Genomic DNA, 22,227 nt, shown 5'->3' with positions numbered 1-22,227 from the left:
GATAATATGATATGTGAATCATCATCACTCACACATGGAAAAAAAAATTAATTTCTTTTTTCTTATTTTCTTTTTTTAAGTTAATTGCTCTTGGGGGCCCCCTAGTGGTCACAGGGCCCTAAGCAGGTGCTTAGTTCGGTGATGCCTTGGGCGGCTCTGACCTAATAACAGTTAAATCCCATTCTTTTCTGACTTCATTTGGCGTTTCCCCTTATTGATATGTTTATTGGTCTTTTGAATCAGAACAAATTTGGTTTTATCATTGTAAAAGTAAATAAAGTAAATTTAAATTTGAATGTAAATTTGTGTCTGAAACAACTGAAAAATTAAAATTGGAGCTTTGAACAAAATGAGCATTATTGCCTTCATTTTAGACTTGACACCTGCTCCGTTCTTTGTGCATTGAAAAGTGTGTGACACCAGGTTCACATACACTGTAAACCAACACTGAATTACACATCACACCTCGAGCTGTCAGCATACATGTCTGGCCACATGATACCAAGTTTAAGAACTGCCTGCTTTAATTGTGATCCCTTTATGCCTCTGTGTCGGTGGTAGCTGTGACCAGAGGCATTATTTTTTCGGTTGTCCGACTGTCCCAGTCTCGTGAATACAATATCTCAAGAACACCTCGAGGAAATTTACTCATATTTGACACAAACATCCACTTGGACTCCAAGATGAACTGATAAGAGTTTTTGGTAGTCAAAGGTCACCGTGACCTCAAAAAACATGATAATGACAAAATTTCACACAAATGTCTAATAGGACAAATTGATGAAGTAATGATATACCTATATCCAAAAGGTCAAAGGTTAACTTCACTGTGACATCATAGTGCTCTGCAAAACACCTTTCTGCCCATTACTCAGCATCATAACTCAGTAACAGAAGAGGAGACATTTGGTCAGGTACTGAAAAAACCCACAGTGAGGCATCATTTCATAACTATAGTCCAGCTCACTCCCTGGGTTTGATGTCTGTCTTAAAGGGGTGAATGCCTGTTCCTGCCATAAAACTCATGACACTCTCCTTTAATAATCCACAAACTCTCTAATTTACATCAAGGTTGTTGTTTTTTAGGTTAACTGTGTTTTTCTCTTTTTCTTGCAGTGCTGACTGCTGTTTTGCGTCAGGGTTTTTGTTGTTTTGTTTTTTTCAATGTGTTCAACTTTTGTGATAGTTTATAAAATGTTATATTAACAGTGGAGGAAACAGTGCAATCTCCCACCTGCACATTTTAATGTGTCTTTGTCTTTGCTTTTAGGCTGAACCCTGACTGAGGAAGGGAAGGTTGGGGCCTGTCCAAGCAGGGCCCTCGCTTCCCGAGCATACAGTCCCATTGCACGACTGAGTGTTTGCTGTGTTTTCACTTTGCAATTTATTCCTACTTTTGTGCGTGTGTGTGTAACCTCACTCCCCTTGTTTTGCTTTGGCTTGAGTGGGTCTTCCCCTAAAACTTTTCCCGGCTTTATAGATGGCAACCCTCCCCTCTGACTAGTTGTTATTATTATTATTTAAATATACTAGTCCATAACCATTGGTAGCTTTGTCACCTTCTACCTATGCCAATCCTCAATGCCTATGTGCAGTTTCACATAGATTGACCACGTCAGTGAGAAGAAAAACGTGGGACAGACAGAATGACTGACTGACAGAATGACACACTGACAGTTTCCGTGATTATGTACAGCATACCATACCATGACTTAGTCATACCAAAAATTAGAAGGAAAAAAAAACATTGGGCCACAGGGGGAGCCACGGCGATCGGTCACATTTTAGCCATTTTTAAGCATTTTTAAGCATTATTCTGTTGTTATAGCGCCACCTAGTTGCCAATTAGAGTTAAATTTCTCCAGTCACCTTGAGGCGTCCTGTTCTACATATCTACCAAGTTTAGTAAATATCAATATGGCGCTTAGGCCTAGATAAGAAATTAGCTCTCTAGCGCCCCCATTTTGATTGATTGGGTCAATAATGGAGGGGTCCCCTCAGATTAGGTGTGATCATATGCCTACAAAGTTGCATGGTGATCGGTGAAATCCTTGACATGTTATACACCTTTATGTGATGAGCCACGCCCTCCGCAATATTCATTGCCTTATAGAAGCTCAGTTTTAGTAAGTTTTCCAACTTTTGCCAAGAGGGAACTTTAGATATTGGTCCCTACATTATGTTCACCAAGTTTCATGCAGATTGGTCAGACTTCCTAGGAAGAGATCGATTTTAAGTGTTTTTCAAAAAATTCAAAATGGCGGAAAATCTATATAACCGGAAGTTATGGGTTCTTGAGGCAGATTTGTTCCTCATGAGGAGAGGCATCTCTGTGCAAAGTTTCATGTCTCTATGACATATGGGGCATGAGATATGCCCATTCAAAGTTTGCCATTTCAATCGGTTGCTATAGCGCCCCCCTTTGGCCAATTGATGTAATATTGCTTTATTCGCATCCTCCCATGACCCTCTACCACTGTGCCAAATATCACATGGATTGACCAAGTCAGTGAGGAGGAAAAACATGGAACAGAGACACAGAGTTGTCGTCATTATATCGTAAGATTATAATTTTATATATATATATATATATATATATATATATATATATATATATATATAGTTATTATTTAATCTTAGTCTTCATGTTAAACTGGTCAGGATTTTGTTTACATTGCTTTAAGAAACCAATAAAAGGAGCATTAGCAACAATCTATGTATTTGTTATTTCTGATTTTTATCCTTTTGTTTTTAATTTATGTTATTATTCATTAAAAAAAAAAAAGATTGATGTCTTCATGTTCGACTGGTTGTGGGTTTGTTTACGTATGTTCATATTGCTTTTGACAACCAAGTGATGGGTCGGGTCCAGGCATTTTTTGGCAATTCTGAGCAACAAGCAGAAGATTTGGAAGACATTTAGGAATTTAGCAACACAATCTGCCTTTTGCATCAGCTAAGGCCTTAACTCACAACCTCTGAGACTAAGAATCAATTTCTATCTCACTGAGCTAATTAGTCAGTGACAATTCATGTGTAGCTTCACAAATTGACTAAGCCAGATGTGCAGGTTTAGCGGCCGCCCATGCATGGAAAAGCAGATTTCAAACTACTGGAAAAAATTCAGCTAGTTGAGCTATGTGCAAAGTGAGAAGCCTCAGATGGTTTCACACTAGTATTGACACTGGATCTTTGTGCAAAGTTTGGTTTATTTTCAAGCATGAGAAGGCAGATTTTCTAGCAGAAAAAAGACTTGAAGATGCTGCACAGTGATCAGTCACGCTCAGGCAATTTTAAGCAACAAGCTGGAGCACAAGAAGATGAATACATTACAATGTGGATCCTGCACCAGTTGAGGCTCGAACCCACAACCTCTGGAAACTAAGACAGTCATCTACTGCTCTGAGCTAACTGGCAAGTAGCAACTCAACAGTGGCTTCACAAATTGAGTAAGCCATTCACTATTGTGTAGGAAAGCAGCCATCCATACATGGAAAGACAGATTTGAAACCACTGTAAAAAATTCAGTTAAGACAAAAATCTGAAAATACACATAGTGCATCTAGACAGCATGGAGATGTTGGTAATTTGTTTGTAACAATGACTGATTTGCTCCATAAGTGAAAAACTGATGTTTAAAATTGCCATTTTTACATTGACTCCAATTGTTCACATTAGAGCAAAATTCAAAATGCTGTCAAAAATTCAGTTTTTAAGATAAAATTCTGAAATTTGCACACATCATCTACCATGACTCTAGAATTTTGTCATTTTTTCATGAAACTGAAGATTTATTTAGCAAGAATTTGCATGTATATGTTTACAGTACCGTTCACAGTCAAACATTTTGAAGCACTGTGGGTTCAATTTTCGATAAATCAAAAATCCGTGTGGATTGTTTGTGTAGGACAGTCTGAAGATGCTCTGTAGCAAGTTTGGTGTCAATTGAGCAAAAATTGTGGGAGGAGATAGGTTTAAGAAGTTTTACAGTTTTTGAAAAAAAAACAGTGATGAACTTCATATTTTTTAATAGGTTTAAATGTACAAAAGTTTCTTCAGTATTGGGGCTACAGTTTGATGAAAGTTGTGAAGTTGTAGCACGTATGGTTGATTTGTTATGAATTTTCACCATCAGGACTATTGGCTTGAGTATACAGCTGAGGATATCTGGCATGATACTGGACCTTTGTGCAAAATTTGGTGAGTTTTCACCCATCGGAAGTATGATTTCCTCGAAAGAAGAAGAAGAAGAAGAAGAAGAAGAAGAAGAAGAAGAATACCTAGGATTAGTGTCCTGGCAGCTTAGCTGCCCGGACCCTAATAACATAGACATATTAGCATAGAATACATATGAATACACAATACAATCGGGGACAGTCTTAATGTATCTGCATTTAATCTATTAAAACACTTCCTCAGTAATGAGACAACATTGAGAACAAAGCTCACAATCTTGTTTTCATATAGATTTTTATGTGGATTATAGGCTGGACAGGACAGGACAGGAAAAGTAGTGTAATTCTGGCCTATAGATACATTAGTTTCAGTGTCCACTCAAGTGCATGTGTGCCTCCTGTATTGTCAGTTTACATTTTAATGGTGCATTTGCATTCACTTTGTCAGAATATCATAGATGAATAAAGACTGTTTCAGATAAAAAGCAACATCAAACAGCTTAAAACAGAAGAGCTTCATTTGTTTTTTGCCATTACATGGCTGATGGATGAAGTACAGTGCAAATATAGTGAGGACAGCAAGGCACAACACGTGTTTCTCCGTGCACATCTCCATGGAGTTTGGCAATGCAATGTGAATAGTGCATAGAATGAGGTGCAACGTTGAGAAAATACAGCAGAGGCTCAAGTAAATCTGCTACTGTATACCAATCCTAAAGAAAAACTGCTTTGATGACAACTTCAGAGTCCCAGGGCATCCTTCTGCACGTTGACACCCAGCAGAGCATTCCCAGCTTCTACACACTCTGTCACACATGGTGCTGAGAAAAATACAAAAGAAACACACACACAAGTGTCAGCAAGAGGAGAGTTAATTGCTGATTTTAACCATAAACACTGTTATAAACAACAGATTAACACTTATTATTCTGGTTATTACCATTCTCAGCACGGAGCCATGACACAGCCTTCGTTGCCAGAAGCTCCCACTCATCCTTAGCATCCATCTTGAAACCATGAAGCCAGATCAGAGCCAGAATGGTGGCCCACACTTCTTTGTTCTCCTAATTCACCAAAGCAAAGAAATGCAGATGTTTTGGCTGACAGCACGGGTGCAGATTCAAGGGCTAAACTCACCAGATGTTCTTACACTGAAATGCGATTAGCTGCTGTAAAGATATGACCCACTACATATCCGTATTTGGTCTAATTCTGTTTTATTATTTTCTCTGTTCCTGTGTGATGCTCCTGGTGAACTCTGTTACCATTACTACAACCTAAATATAATCTATGAAGTTGCACTCTTATAGGCTACTTGGTGACAACCCACCGATGCAGGTTTTGACTTTTCCATCTCATCGGTGGTCTTTCCCAGTACAGCAGCCAGATCTGGATCCAGCTCCCAGCAGCCAGACGCCTTCTGGAGGGAGACCAGTTGCAGGAAGGTACCTGCGACCCCACATGATGGAGCTTTTGAGGAGAAAAGCAAAGGAAGTGTAAACACAAAATAATCTGTGTGCAGGAATAACAGGGATTGTAAGGAAAGTGGTTGCTTTCTATTCACACACTCAAAGACATACACAGAAACTATACAGATACATACTGCAAGATCCAAGGTAAATATGAATTCGTAGGATCTTTGAGAAAAGCTAGTCAACACGCCACTGGTTTGCTTACCATTGGTCTGAGATGAGGCCTTCTTACCACGCTTAAAGGAGCTGCTAATTCTGCTGAAAACTGTTGATAGAGAAGAGATTTTGGTCAAGAAAGCACAGCAGTGTATCTTCTCCCTGAGGAGACAAAAGTGTGTCCATCTTTGTCCTCTGATTTTGTTGAACTGGTCCATTTGAACTTCACAACCACTGTCCCATTCACCAGTGGTGTGGGGACTAGCTGACTTGTAACATCCACATACAGTGGTGGAAAAAAGTTTTCGGACACCCTTAAAATTTTACATAATCTCAAATATTATCATGAAATATCTGTGGAAAAATCTTTTTTGTGTTTCAAAAGGTGTAGCTGCATTAGACAGATACAAACAAATACAAATTATATTTTTTTGTTTATTGTTTATAAGAAAAACTAACAAAACTAAATTCTTGACAGTTTCAATATGTCAGTTCTCAACATTGTCGGTATCAAAGTCAACAAATAACAGAGAATGTGTTCAAAACTGAACAAAAAATAAATAAACCATCACATCATCAAATTAATATTTAGTAGTCCTGCCATTGGCACGTAGTAGAGCTCTAATCCTGGCTGGCATGTTCCCCACGAGCCTTTCACACTGTTGAGGGGTAATCTTGTCCCATTCTTCTTGAATTACTGCTTTTAATTCTTCTAAATTCTTTGGTTTATGCTTTGAAACAGACCTTTTGATGATCCACCACAGATTTTCAATGGGGCTCATGTCCGAGGATTGAGCTGGCCACTCTAAGACCTGGATACTGTGCTTCTGCAGCCAAGTTCTACTGGCCTTGGATGTGTGGCAAGGGGCATTATCTTGTTGAAACATCCAGTTTTTACCTCGACGGAACAGTGCACGCACAGAAGGGAGCATGTGGGTTTCGAGAATGGTACAATACTTGGTAGAGTTCAATGTGCCATCACAGACAGTGAGATGACCAACACCAGCAGCACTCATGCATCCCCAAACCATGATACTGCCTCCACCATGCTTGACAGTAGGTACTGTACATGCTGGAGATAATGCTTCGCCTGGCCTTCTGCGTACCCTCACATTAGTAGGAGGAAGATAAAGCTGGAAACTGGACTCATCTGACCACAAAATCTTCTTCCAATTCCTGGCTGTCCAGTTCTTGTGTGCCTGGGCCCAACGACGCCGGGCTAACCTCTGTCTCTTATTGATCAGGGGCTTCTTGATAGCCTTGTAGGACCTTAAGCCATGATCTAAAAGTCGGCCACGTACAGTGCGGGTGGAACACTGGACACCAGTTTGCTTTGACCACTGCTGCTGAAGCTCCTGTGATGTCATTTTGTCTTCCAAGCTGTTGGTTCGTCTGTATTTCTGTAGAGTGTATCCAACTGCTGAAGGACTGCATCTGCACTTCCTGGCTATCTGGCGGCAGCTGTATCCTTCCTGGCTGAGAATCTTTATCTTCAGGCGTGTTTCCTGCGTTAGGTTCCTTGTTTTAGCCATTTTTGTGTCTGAAGAACTTTCAAATGTGCTGGCTTTATGTAGACACGAAGCTTGACAACAAAAATTGTGTCTTTTAATAAAAAGAACGACCTTCATCACTGGTACCAAAATGACCCAATACTCAAAATTTCTTATGTATTTTTATGGAACCAATCAATTTTAAGTTTTTAATGGCTTTTTTTAGGATTTATTTAGTATTTTGGCTGTGACTGTACTAAAAGAAATTGCACTTGAAGACCTAAGAGTGATTCTTAATGCAATATTTCACAAATGCATGGGGTGTCCGAAAACTTTTTTCCACCACTGTATATGGATATAACAGACCTTTTTCACAGCACACATTTTGCCTTGCTGTAGCAGGAAATAAAGTACTTTTAAGGATTCCTGCAAGTAATTTAAAACAAAGAGAAAGACCTTTACCTGATTGTACCTTCGTTATTGCAGAGTCTGAAAAAAAAAAGATTAAAAAATTAGAAACCATGAAACCATGATGAATATTATCATTCATTCATTCATATTCTGTAACCTCTTATCCTGTAGCGGGGAGGCTGGAGCCTATATCAGCTGACATTGGGCGAAAGGCAGGGTACAACCTGGGTATGTAGCCAACCGGGGTATGTAGCCAGACTATCATAGGGCTGACACATAGAGACAGACAACCATTCACACTCACATTCACACTTAAGGACAATTAACAGCCACCAATCAACCTGAATGTCGTTGGACTGTGGGAGGAAGCCGGAGCACCCGGAGAAAACCCACGCTGAAACTCTGCACAGAAGGGCCCCCCCATCCTATAGGTTTTTTTTTTTTTTATATATACTTTTTTATATACTTTATTAATCCCCGAGGGGAAATTCAATTTGAACCCCCCATCCTGGGTTTGAATATATATTATCATAAGTAATGATACTGTGAAATGCAAATAAATATTTAATACCATTTTTACCAGAGAAATGGATTGTTTTCTTGCAATTTATTGTCTTAAATGTCTTACGTGTATTGTATTGCTATGTTTATATGTATTAAGAAAAGCTATGTTAAAATAACAAATGAACTTGTACTACGCACCAAATTTTGTAGACCATGGCACAGAGTCACTGGGGTCAAACAGACCATAAGAAAGAAATCTGTAACCTTTGAGATAAGATAGAAAAAGAGAGTAGACCATTAAATCTGGAGAATTTCATCCAAGGCACATTTGGGCATTAAAAAACACAAGTATTGAGCACTGAAGAATCAACCCTGGTTAACAAACAAAATCAATATAAAAGCATTGTAAAACACATTCATTATTCTTTTGCTGTCAGTATAAAACTCACTGGGGACATTTACAATAGCCATAGGTCCCTGAATCGCCTCACCGTTGCCTTTGTTGACAGCAACAAAGGCAGTGAAGGCACTGCTCACTCCTGATTGGACACTGACCTATGGCTTCTTACCACGCTTAATCCTTGTGTTACCCCTGGACATTTTTGTCCATTTCCAAAATTCAAAACTCCCTCACAGACAAATGAAAGGTCACAGGGGGGTGACTTTTTGCATGGGGGTGTCATTCTGGGTGAAATTTCAAAATCTCAACTTTCAGCACGAAAATCCATTATTTGACCCTGTAATGCATTTTTATCCCATCCATGACCCTTCAAGTGGACAGAAATGTCCATTCTCTAGAAAGTGTCCAACAAAAGGTCACAGGGGGGTGATTTTTGTCAAGGGTGGGGTAATTTTGGGTTAAATTTAAAAATCCCAACTTTCAGCATGAAAATCCATTATTTGACCCTGTAATGTATTTTTATCCCATCCATGATAAATGGATGGTATAGCAACAATGACAAATGGCTAAAGGACAGGTGGACATTTCTGTCCACTTGAAGGGTTATGGATAGGATAAAAATGCATTACAGGTTCAAATAATGGATTTTCATGCTGAAAATTGGGATTTTCCCCCCTCCTTTTGCCAAAAATCACCCCCCTGTGACCTTTTGTTGGACACTACAAAAGTTTCTAGAAAATGGACATTCTTGTCCACTCGAAGGGTCATGGATGTAACTTTTTTGAAGGAGCTGCTAATTCTGCTGAAAACTGTTGATAGAGAAGAGATTTTGGTCAAGAAAGCACAGCAGTGTATCTTCTCCCTGAGGAGACAGAAGCGTGTCCATCTTTGTCCTCTGATTTTGTTGAACTGGTCCATTTGAACTTCACAACCACTGTCCCATTCACCAGCGGTGTGGGGACTAGCTGACTTGTAACATCCACATATATGGATATAACAGACCTTTTTCACAGCAGACATTTTGCTTTGCCATAGCAGGAAAAGCATATGTAGGAGCCAAACTCATATTTAACAGTCATGCAGTATTCACATATTTACAATATTTACATACAGTACAGGCCAAAAGTTTGGACACACCTTCTCATTCAATGCGTTTTCTTTATTTTCATGACTATTTACATTGTAGATTCTCACTGAAGGCATCAAAACTATGAATGAACACATGTGGAGTTATATACTTAACAAAAAAAGGGTGAAATAACTGAAAACATGTTTTATATTCTAGTTTCTTCAAAATAGCCACCCTTTGCTCTGATTACTGCTTTGCACACTCTTGGCATTCTCTCCATGAGCTTCAAGAGGTAGTCACCTGAAATGGTTTCCACTTCACAGGTGTGCCTTATCAGGGTTAATTAGTGGAATTTCTTGCTTTATCAATGGGGTTGGGACCATCAGTTGTGTTGTGCAGAAGTCAGGTTAATACACAGCCGACAGCCCTATTGGACAACTGTTAAAATTCATATTATGGCAAGAACCAATCAGCTAACTAAAGAAAAACCAGTGGCCATCATTACTTTAAGAAATGAAGGTCAGTCAGTCCGGAAAATTGCAAAAACTTTAAATGTGTCCCCAAGTGGAGTCGCAAAAACCATCAAGCGCTACAATGAAACTGGCACACATGAGGACCGACCCAGGAAAGGAAGACCAAGAGTCACCTCTGCTTCTGAGGATAAGTTCATCCGAGTCACCAGCCTCAGAAATCGCAAGTTAACAGCAGCTCAGATCAGAGACCAGATGAATGCCACACAGAGTTCTAGCAGCAGACCCATCTCTAGAACAACTGTTAAGAGGAGACTGCGCCAATCAGGCCTTCATGGTCAAATAGCTGCTAGGAAACCACTGCTAAGGAGAGGCAACAAGCAGAAGAGATTTGTTTGGGCCAAGAAACACAAGGAATGGACATTAGACCAGTGGAAATCTGTGCTTTGGTCTGATGAGTCCAAATTTGAGATCTTTGGTTCCAACCGCCGTGTCTTTGTGAGACGCAGAAAAGGTGAACGGATGGATTCCACATGCCTGGTTCCCACTGTGAAGCATGGAGGAGGAGGTGTGATGGTGTGGGGGTGTTTTGCTGGTGACACTGTTGGGGATTTATTCAAATTGAAGGCACACTGAACCAGCATGGTTACCACAGCATCCTGCAGCGACATGCCATCCCATCCGGTTTGCGTTTAGTTGGACGATCATTTATTTTTCAACAGGACAATGACCCCAAACACACCTCCAGGCTGTGTAAGGGCTATTTGACCAAGAAGGAGAGTGATGGAGTGCTGCGGCAGATGACCTGGCCTCCACAGTCACCGGACCTGAACCCAATCCAGATGGTTTGGGGTGAGCTGGACCGCAGAGTGAAGGCAAAGGGGCCAACAAGTGCTAAACACCTCTGGGAACTCCTTCAAGACTGTTGGAAAACCATTTCAGGTGACTACCTCTTGAAGCTCATGGAGAGAATGCCAAGAGTGTGCAAAGCAGTAATCAGAGCAAAGGGTGGCTATGTTGAAGAAACTAGAATATAAAACATGTTTTCAGTTATTTCACCTTTTTTTGTTAAGTACATAACTCCACATGTGTTCATTCATAGTTTTGATGCCTTCAGTGAGAATCTACAATGTAAATAGTCATGAAAATAAAGAAAACGCATTGAATGAGAAGGTGTGTCCAAACTTTTGGCCTGTACTGTATGTACATGTTATTTGTTTAATTTGTACAATGCATGTTAATCTGTGCAATTATAATACTTAGTAGTGTTTACTATTTACATTTATGCATGTGAGTTAGAAGTAAAGTCACTAGGAGAAATATATTACTGTCTCGTTAAGAAGAGACCGGCAGCTTTGCCATGCATGGACAGAGGAGAAAAGTTAGTTAGTTGCTCATGTGTGGAGAGCGGAGCCACACAGTTTTCCGACCGTGTTGGGGAATGTAGATATTTTGGTGGATTTTGTATTTTTGAGCAAGTTTATACTGTAAAGACAACGTGGATCAATAAACAAACATTTTTGTTTTCCCTAAGAAGAGGATTCAGTGTGAGGTTTTTTTGACGGAGAAGAAACACGTGTCAACTTAAGGCTTGCTCTCTCATTTTGGTTTTTGGACAGAACAGCATGGGTGGAACAAATTTCGTTACAGTGAAGAGAGCATGAGGCCGTATGATGGCTCAGTTCCATCAAGTGCCCCAGTAAATGTCAGCTGTTAAAAGGTTTAGAGGTGTGCTTAAGAATGTGACACTCCTTGTGTGCTACGCTTTTGGTATTGTGATTTTAACAAAGATTAAGTTTATTAAGGCAGGATTAATTTTCCCTGGCAGAATCCCTTTGTGTCCATATTCTTTGAAAGCTCCCTCCAAGACACATTGCTTATAGGAAGTGTCTTTCCATAAGCGATGTGTATATTATCATAAGTAACGATACTGTGAAATGCAAATAAATATTTAATACCATTTTTACCAGAGAAATGAATTGTTTTGTTGCAATTTATTGTCTTAAATGCCTTACGTGTATTGTATTGCTATGTTTTTATGTATTAAGAAAAGCTATGTTAAAATAACAAATGAACTTGTACTATGCACCAAATTCTGTAGACAATAGCACAGGGTCATCGGGAGCACACACATAACCAGAAAGAAATCTGTAACCTTTGAGATAAAAATAGAAAAAGAGAGTAGACCATTAAATCTGGAGAATTTCATCCAAGGCACATTTGGGCATTAAAAAACACAAGTATTCAGCACTGAAGAATCAACCCTGGTTAACAAACAAAATCAATATAAAAGCATTGTAAAACACATTCATTATTCTTTTGCTGTCGGTATAACACTCACTGGATACTGGGACATTTACAATAGCCATAGGTCCTTGAATCGCCTCGCCGTTGCCTTTGTTGACAGCAACAAAGGCAGTGAAGGCGCTGCTCACTCCTGATTGGACACTGAGCTCCACCACCGTCTTCTTCACTTCCTCATCTCCTCCTTCCTTTTCCTCCTTGACTTCCAGGGAGCGGATCAGAGTCCAAGCAGCCAACCTGTGAACTGTTAATCTGCAGGCAGGCATGAACACAGAGGAAACTTATCTTACTGTTTTATGAGTGCAAATATGTCTAACCAATGTTATTATAGGTCCACATAGCCAGAATTAACCAATTCAGATTTAAACACAGAAGTGCAACAATATCACAACAGCATCAGCAATTTGCTTTCCACTCTGCCACATCATACAAACCCTAAAAATGTGGTTTTATTTCTGCCAACAGTCTTAAAATTCACACTTTGCATTTGTGATTCACATTGTTTTAAAAACAAAATTACTACATTCAAAGGCACTCTCTGCGTTGTTCTCACTGAGACACTTAATATGTTAATATTTGTCATTGAACTGAACATTAACTTCATATTTTAATTGTAAATTCACTACCCAGTGTCATCTGCAGGTGTGAGACTGAAGTGGAGCTGGTTCTGACAGGGATGACCTGCTAGGCTGTACTTTACCGTCACACAGCCCTCTGCTGCCTCTGAACTCTGAGAAAGTATCACAGTGTTAAAACATGTTTGTTAAAATCACATACTGGATAAAAAGACATATAATGTAGTCATATAGTTTGCTGAGGGGCAGGTTGTATGTCTCTGCAAAGCAGTCAAGTTGCAGTTACAATTTACATCCATGTCTGCCAAGACTCATGTAGACATGACAATTGACAACGCTTCAAATATGGATTTATTTTGCTGCAAAGAAATGACATATTCTAAAACGTGGATGCTTCACACATATCTTCTCCCTGGCAGCACAGGGGCTCTGTTACATTAAAACAATTTCAAGGTGGGAACCCAAGATTAATGTCACCAATTCAGTATCTGATCAAATATGTCTGTTTGTTCCTGGGTTATGGTGTTGAATAGTGGCCAGAAAAGATCATTATAATGTCACAGTGAAGTTGGCCTTTGACCTTTTGGATATAAAATGTCAACAATTTACCATTTTATTATATTAGACATTTGTGTGAAATTTTGTCATAAGTGTATGAATTATTGAGTGATGGCCAAAAACATGTTTTGTGACATCACAGTGACCTTTGACCACCAAAATCTGATCAGTTCATTGTTGAGTCAAAGTCAATGTTTGTGCCAAATTTGAAGACATTCCTATAACGCACTCTTGAGATATCGGGTTCACAGGAATGGGACAAACGGACAACCTGAAATCATAATGCTATCAGCCACAGCTGTCACCGGCGTGGAGGCATAAATAGATATTTCACTATGAGATGATGCTGCTCCTACCTGTCCAGTAAGCTGGGCGTAAATCAGCGACCTTTGACCCTGGAAAAGTGTTGTGATTGGTGGGCAGAGAGCACCAACAGAAACTCCCTCTGGCACATCCCACTCGACTGAGACGTCCACCACAGCTGGCTGGAGAGCAAATCGCAGTGATTGCATCACCTGTTGAGGATTTTTTTTTTTTTTTTGCCATAAGTCAAGAGAAGCACTGGGTTTTCATTTACTTATTGATATGGAAACATGATTTCTGTCTAAAATATAAAGTTGTTGCATTTGTTTCTTTTATATGTCTTACTTTAGGCTGCATCCTCTCTTTCCCTGTGATGAACTGAGCGTGACCTCCTCCTTCCTTGGCCAACCCGTTGATAAGAGCAGAGCTGGCCCCTTCCCCAATTCCAAAAGAGAAACACCTACAATACAGGAGTTTTCTTTAAGTACACAAAGCATCAAACACAGAACATATTCTGAGAGTTTTGTCAGTGTTGATGATTCTCAGTCATCCATATCATGGTAATCTTAAGTGCTATATCGTAGTCAACTGAACTTGCTTGGGTTTCTTGAAGATGTTTCACCTCTTATTCAAGAGGCGTCTTCAGAATGGTGACATGAATCTGTCTCCTCTCTCTCATTGAGCAGCTGGTTGTGAGCCCTCTAAAGGATGGTTGCAGCCCTGTGTTCTTTCACAGTTGAACCCAAGTGTAAGCTGTTTGGAGTTTCAAACTGTAATGCAGGTGGTTTCTGTCATCATCTGTAATCAGCCAGCTTCCTAGATGTTCTTTCAAATTCCCGTACCAGTCGAAGGGGATTCTTCCCAAATTGTTTAGCAACATGTTGATGAAGATTCTCAGCCATCCCGGTAATGGTAATCTTCTCTGAAGAAGCCTCTTGGATCAGAGGTAAAAGGTCTTCAAGAAACTCGACCACGTCCAGTTGCCTGCGATATAGCACTTAAGAGTTTTGTGGATGGTTGTCATGTTTTGTGGTTTCACCTGTGGGAACCTGAATTCTTCTTCACCAGATTGATGACTTGTTTGGTGTTCCCCACCTCTCCGTCTGTAAAGACAAACAGCTGCGGAGGACAGTTTACATGTCACTCGAAGTTACATCACACCCAGAAACATGCAGCATGTGTTGAGTCACCAAACGTGTTCTCTGAAACCTGTGTTAGACCCTGTTAACAATTGGTTTTTAAAATGCATTTTGTTTTGCATTTGCTGGGTTTTTGATTTCCCTGTAACTCGTCAAATTAACGATTCGTCTTACGCTCTGTATTGGTGGCATTTCTCCAATTCTTCAGCATCACCTCTCCTTCTATAGTGTTTAGGGGTCGTTACCCATGCTAATAGGTTACTTATGATCAAATGGGATTTATCACTCAGCACAACTGGGTAAGAGCAGATTTGGATGGTTAAGAACATTTGATGCATCTGGAGTAACTTATATATATCTTTTATTTTCTCCTAACAAAAAAATTAAGAGAAAATGTAGCCCCGCATGAAGCCCAATGATTGCAACATTATCAGCTTAATCAAGGGGCCACTGTTAGCTACTTACTAACTCACTTTCTGTGATGGGTGAGTGTGTGTGTGTGTGGCATGTTTAGTACTTGTCTAGGTTGATTGGGAATGGTTGGCTGGCTGTAAATATGTTCGAGGGGCTGAAGGATCTCTGTTCCTCCCAGATCAGCATCCATCACTTCAATGTTTTTCAGAGCCTTTTCCAGGGTCTTCTGGCTGTACTCCACACTCTTACTGTCATGAAATAAACACACGAGTGCTTTCACACGATTTACATCAACATCCACACACATATATATGTATATATGTATATACACATATATACATGCACAGGCAGTGATACCAAAGGCGTTTATTTTGTGGGCTGAACGACATTAAGGAATGACCTACGAGAAGATGTGTTCATGGCAGGACCCGAAACTGTAGATGTTGAAATAGCAGCCCATTGGTAAGCTCTTCAACAGGAGCAGCAGAGTATCCTTCAGGGAAGAGAGAAAAGATAATAAAGGCTGCTGTGTGAGAGAGACATTGGATGATTTAATGATAAAAATAGCAAATGACACAATGAATACCTTGGCACTCTTCATACGTTCTCCCTGCATACTGCCAGATCGATCCAACAAGAGCACAAACTCTCCACATGAGGCGACTGAAGACATCACAGCCTGGGGGAACTCAGGGTACAGGCTCAGCATCACTACTGGATCACCCATCAGAGTGCCTGAAACACAACATATGTGACTCAGCTATATAAAAATAAAAATAATTACCTCTTATATTTAACACATCTTCACTAATTTGCACTCACCAGGCTTGGCAGACGCCTGTCCTGCCTCCACCACAGCAGTGGGCTGGTGGGCATCTTTGTAATAAATCAGCAGTTCAACATCTCTGTCAAACTTGTGTCCTGCGGCCAACTTGACCTGCAGTTCACAAAACACACTCATAAATATAAATCAAGTCATATACATCTTGTTCTCAGTACTGAGGAACAATCACACACAGCAGACACATCAGCACTGTACAGTAGCTACCGTGGCCTGGGTTTGCTCTGTGCTGAGGTACTGCAGAGGATCCAGGGAACAGTTCGACTCTACTTTAGAGACTGGACGAGGAGAGGACAGTCGGGCAGAGAAAGACAGACTGTAGGGAACCAGAGAGGCTGGAACACAGATCACCTGGACACTGGCACCTTCACTACCTGTGAACAAGAACAGACACGTTTGAAGTAATTTTTGGGGACATAGGGCAAACAAATACATGCATATTGCTGAGGTGCTAACAAATACATGGGACAGGACATTGAAAGACCAAGAAAAGATGTGACACAGTAATGCAAAATTAAGCTTCTCCTCCGATTAATATAATCATCTCTTAATATAATAATGAATGGACAATACCACTTAATGACAATACTTTTATGTGAATGAATTTTCAATGACTTTATTCATCATATTACTCTTCAAGTCCCTTAAAATAATCTTAAACCAAAAAGAGCATCTGAGCTCAAGTGACTGAGAATTTCTGTAAGCTACTTGACAATTTCATTAATTAGCTAAGTGTGTCACAGTGGGTTCTAAAAATCTTACATTTATACAATCTTAATAGGCGCTGTTGGCATATAGTGGAACTAGAATTACCGCCTTGTGGTCGTATGCCTCCACGAACCTGTCAAGGTAAAGTTTATACCCATGTCTGTGAAAACATGGATTCGTCACACACACCCTGTCCCCAGCAGCACAGATATTCTATTTTGTTATCAAAGTTACAAGGTAGGCCTCCAAGATTAGTGACACCAATTCAGTATCTGACCAAATTGTCTCCCCTCCTGTTCCTGAGTTATGATGTTGAGTAATGTCCAGGAAAGTGTTTTTGTGGAACATTATGATGTCACAGTGATATTGACCTGCGACCTTTGGGACATAACTGATTAGAATCAGTTCATTTGTGAGTCCAGGTGGACCTTTGTGCCAAATTTGTGGAAATTTCCTCAAGGTGTTCTTAAGCTATCGCTTTCACAAAGTGAGATGGACGCAAGGTCATAGTGACCTTGACCTTTGACCACCAAATTCTGATCAGTTCATCCTTGACATGAAGTGAATTTTTGTGCGAAATTTGTAGAAATTCCCTCAACTTGTTGTTGAGATACCACGTTCACGAGAATAAACAGAGAAACAGATACAAGATCACGATGACCTTGACCTTTGACCACCAAAATCTATTTAGTTCATCGCTAAGACCGAATGAATGTTTGTGCAAAATTGGGAAAATACCCTCAAGGTGCTCTTGAGATATTGCATTCATGGGAATAAGACAGATGAGATCACAGTGACCCTGATCTCTGACGTATGACCACCAAAGACTATTCAGTTAATCCTTTTCTCCAAGTGGACGTTTGTGCCAAATTTGGATAAAGTCCCTCAAGGCATTCTTAAGATATCACATTCACAAGAATGGAACGTCCATCGGGCAGACCTGAAAACAAGATACCTCTGGCTACGACTATCAGCAGCATGGAGACATAAAAACACTCCATTAGTCAGGTAATTGACGAAAGGAAATATTGGGTTTTGAGACAGACTGAACCTCCCTCTTCAGTTCTTTATTCTCATTTCAGTCACATTTTTAAAGCTTGTATAAAAACTAAACAGGCACAGTAAGTGTCAACACACTACATTCATCTCAACCCAAACATTTTACGAAGTCCAGAACCAGAATCTGAAAATGTGCTCTTCAAATGTCATGTTCATCTTTCTATGGCTTCAGAAAAACATCATGTGTGCATCATTTTGTCAGCAGCTCTTGCAAGTGATGTGTATTTATTCTGGAGAGTCAAGTTGAAACTTGATCTCATTATCATTGACTTTATTTTCACACGACTGGTTTTATGTTCACCCCTGGGCACAGCTGGCAGGTTGTATGAGAATTAACAGCTTGTTGCAAATGTTTTGAGCTGAAGTGTTTTGTCACTGTTGTGAAGGTGGGCTTTTGACTGTCAGGGCTCATGATGAAGGTGTTGGCTGGTTTTCCTACCCTCAGGTTGGTAGCGAGGGTTGAGCACAGCAGGCAGACAAAACCTCAGCCCGTCATCAGCCTGCACAGCCAGCTCAGTGACGTACTCCAGCCTGATGGAGGCGCTCTCTCCTGGAGGCAGACTGCCCACACTCAGAGAGAATATATCTGGACTCTGCTCACTCTCCTCCAACAGGAAGGCCTGCTGACCGGAGCTCAGTGCATCATCATACTCCTCTCGAGCCTGGAGTACAGACGACACATGTGAGCAACATTTGCTGTGTTTTTAAGCTCCATTTTAGTGAGTTAGTCTCTGCTGTCCAGCTCACCTTCTGTTTCTCCTTCACCTCAGCTACAATCTCTTTTTGTCCAATCTTAGCACTGAAATGACAGACAGCAGCATCTCCAGGCAGAGGGAAGACAAAAACTGCCTCTATTGGTTTGTCCTCCTTGTTCTCATAGTTCAGAGTGGAGACCACTGTAGCCACATGGTCCCTCACCTCCACCTCCACCTCAATGCTCTTTAGAGGAACTGACATAGAAACAGCTGGCAGTTATTGACCAATTAATAACTGATAAGAGAAGCTGCTTGCTGCCTCCCTGATAACCAAACACACATTTGCATGGACAAATACACCCAGACATTTTGCACACACCAACACACAGAAAATACGAAAACAAAAATATAAATATCTAAATGATTTGATACTGTTAACTGTTAACCATGCTGTAGTTATTAATATCATAACATTCACTAATAGGAAGTCTTGTATGATTTATCCAGACAAAAGGTCAAATTAGACTCTGTTTTGTTGTTTTCAGCCATTTACCTGATTCCTTTTGGTAAGTAAGTAGACCACAGCAGATTTCCATCACCCCTGTACAGCAAGTAGGACTAGTATTTGAGGACTTTCTGCTGAAGTGACAAAAAGGTAAAGTTAGTAACTGAGCATTTTTAAAATGTGTTAAGGTAGGCCAACTCTACATTAATAATAGCAGAACTGATTTATAAAATCATAGAGTTGTAAAACTATAAATCATAATATCAAGTAAGATTTTAAGAGTTGCAGCAGTATGAAGCGTAAAAAGAAAGTAAAAGTTAAAAAAAAGAGTTTCAGACCTGTTTCAGGAAGTCAGAGCAAGTTAAAGGCTAAAGTCAACAGATTTCAACTTTCTTTTAAAAATATTTAGCCAGCTGGCGCCCCTGATATCTAGGTAGTGTGTTTCATATCTCAGGGGCAGAAATGACAAAGGCTGCATCCCCAATCTTCTTCCAGCTGTTCCTGGAAATTTCCAATAAACCAGCAGCAATGACCGCAGTGTTCTTTGAGGCAAATAGTTTAAAAGGGAGTTAGCAATGTAGCTGGGTCAAAGCCTATTTTTAGGGCTTTGTATAGATATATATACCTTTAAATCTGTTCTAAATGTAACAGGAAGTCAGTGCAGAGCAGTTCAGACTGGCCTGACGTGTTCTCTCCTCTTGGTGCTGGTTAGTAGCAGAGCTGCAGAGTTTTAAAAGAGGTGAAGTCTCTCAGTGGTGTTTTTTGGGAGGCCAGTATAAAGTGTATTACAGTAGTCAAGTCGGCTTGCAATAAAGGCATAAATCAATTTCTCAGCATCTTTTTCATTTAGAAATGGTTGTACCTTAGCTGTGTTTCTGAGGTGAAAAATGATGCTTTTGTCACCTTGTTAATGTGGGACTTGAAGCTTAGATCTGAATCAAGGCTCACACCAAGACTTGTCACCACAGATTTAATCCAGGGAGTTCAATTCCCCAGATTATTAAGCAACAATTCTCTTTCTCTCTAAATCTGTGTGAATGACATTCAAATTCTCTGCTTTATTTTGACCAAGTTGTTCCAGATACATTTTTTTTCGTACACTTATTTACAAAAAATAACGTACTATACAGACCAAAGCAGCAAAAACACAACTGTCATCCGCTGTCCAACTGTTACTCAAATAATGATGTCTCAAACTGCGATAATGTTTTAAAGCAGCACATTATTTAAGATACATAAAAACCATTTATCTCTGGTTTGCTCAGACAGAGCTCGGTGTGAATTATGTATCACAAAGACAAATAATGACATCACATATTGTCAGTGAAAAAAATAAATATTCCACTACAACTTGTGCAGACATTTGCTGTGTTAATATTGTCATTTTTTCTGAAAGGTCACAGGGCTCAACAGTGGATCTTACTGAAGTATAGCCTCAGGGAGAGCAGGGTTGGTTGTCACGTTCATTAGATTTACTCCCTAAAGGGTGCTGTTAAAAATGTTGGCACCTAATTTTTTTTTTTCCCAGAGATCACCGTCAAGGTCATGTCAGGCGTAAGACACTTGGCATTGAGGTGAGAGGACTTGCGTGTTTTTCATGTCAAAATCTAAATATCCAGTATGTATTATTCTTTGTTTGTTCTTTCTAATGTTAAATAAGGATTAAAGATTCACTTATAGTAATGTTTTTTCGTGTGTATATTCTCTCAGAGCATGAGCTGGTTAGGCTGTTGCACTTCAATGAAACATTTTAACGAAATTAAATTTTTTAAAATAATTTTGAAGGATTGCTTCCATTTTTTTTTTCCATTCTTCCCTATTCAAAGAATGACCATCTCAACTGTGTGTGTGACAACCGGAAGTCATCCATGAATAAGACATAGGCTGAATCAATATATTCTGTACAGAATAGGCTTAAGAAAAGTAGTCATTTCATTCCTACCTGACACACATTATTATACATGACATGGGAATCTATTAAGGATGACCAACCCCCCTCCAATACAGGATTTCCCATCCATCTTCTAACTGCTTCATCCCCTTGGGCTATCCCAGCTGACATTGGACATTGAACCCTGGACAAGTCGCCAGACTATGGCAGGGCTGACACATAGAGACAAATAACCATTCACACTCACATTCACAATTATCAATTAACCTAGTCCCCAATCTGCATGTCTTTGGACTGTGGGAGGAAGCCGGAGTGCCCGGAGAGAACCCACGCTGACACGGGGAGAACATGCTAACTCCGCACAGAAGGGCTCCCACCCGGGATCGAACCGGGAACCCTCTTGCTGTGAGGCGACAGTGCTAACCACCACACCACCATGCCGCCCTACAGAATTTCCCTGAAAACAAAAACAAAGTATAGCCTCATCTCTTTAAGTCATCACCTATGATTCACTGTAAGTGTGGGAACCTGTCATGTCCTTATTTTCTCCTTGTTTGGGTCGGGACGCAGACAGAGCGCAGAATAAACTCAAATACAGCGACAAAGCTCGTTTCAAAGCGGGAGTGCATCTGCGGTTTGCTTTCACTTTTGCTGGCGACATTTAGAAATAGCTCATCATACTCGAATGAAAAGACCAAACGCCTACCTGTGACTTATGTGTATTAAAAATGAAATGTTTTTTCTCCTCTGTAGATACGGGAACAAACACTGGGAGGTTCATAAACCAGGGACTGTTGATCCAGCTGCTGCAAAACACACCCACAACGGTTAAATCTCAGTCATGACTAAGGGGTATGCTCGATCTGTTTGAAAGGGGTACCGCCGGGTGGGTGGGAGCTATGACGTCTTCAAATTTCCACAGTTTGCATATTGGACCACAGCTAACTCACAAACTACAAAATCCTGCTCATATGTGCACAAAAGTGCATTGATCCCCTCAGTGTAGTGCCTACCAGGGCTGGGCAATTAATCAAACTTCATTTTCACTCATAATTTTGGCTTCCAACGATAGATAGATAGATAGATAG

General features: G+C 40.1%; 1 protein-coding gene across 2 annotated transcripts; it reads right to left on the bottom strand.

Moving 5' to 3' along the window:
• Nucleotides 1–4,382: 4,382 nt before the first annotated feature.
• Nucleotides 4,383–22,149, bottom strand: LOC117250350 (von Willebrand factor A domain-containing protein 5A-like). 2 transcript variants are annotated; one of them, XM_078167265.1, is made up of 20 exons: nt 21,846–22,149; nt 19,297–19,382; nt 18,796–18,998; nt 18,488–18,710; nt 16,489–16,655; nt 16,263–16,377; nt 16,027–16,175; nt 15,845–15,933; nt 15,544–15,688; nt 14,927–15,006; nt 14,233–14,347; nt 13,941–14,099; nt 13,078–13,181; nt 12,489–12,703; nt 8,407–8,472; nt 7,756–7,782; nt 5,853–5,912; nt 5,506–5,645; nt 5,116–5,239; nt 4,383–4,996 (listed from the first exon to the last, which is right to left on the bottom strand). In XM_078167265.1, exons 2-20 carry the CDS (start codon nt 19,337–19,339, stop codon nt 4,917–4,919), a joined length of 2,304 nt encoding a protein of 767 aa, XP_078023391.1. In that variant the 5' UTR covers nt 19,340–19,382; nt 21,846–22,149; the 3' UTR covers nt 4,383–4,916. The 2 variants fall into 2 exon arrangements, with proteins under 2 accessions (XP_078023391.1, XP_078023392.1); XM_078167266.1 differs by having other exon boundaries at nt 19,297–19,379.
• Nucleotides 22,150–22,227: the final 78 nt, after the last annotated feature.

This window comes from Epinephelus lanceolatus, chromosome 4, assembly GCF_041903045.1.
Source record: "Epinephelus lanceolatus isolate andai-2023 chromosome 4, ASM4190304v1, whole genome shotgun sequence".
NCBI lineage: Eukaryota > Metazoa > Chordata > Actinopteri > Perciformes > Serranidae > Epinephelus > Epinephelus lanceolatus.
The sequence above is the reverse complement of the archived record's forward strand: the minus strand, read 5'-3'. Positions and strand labels throughout refer to the sequence as shown.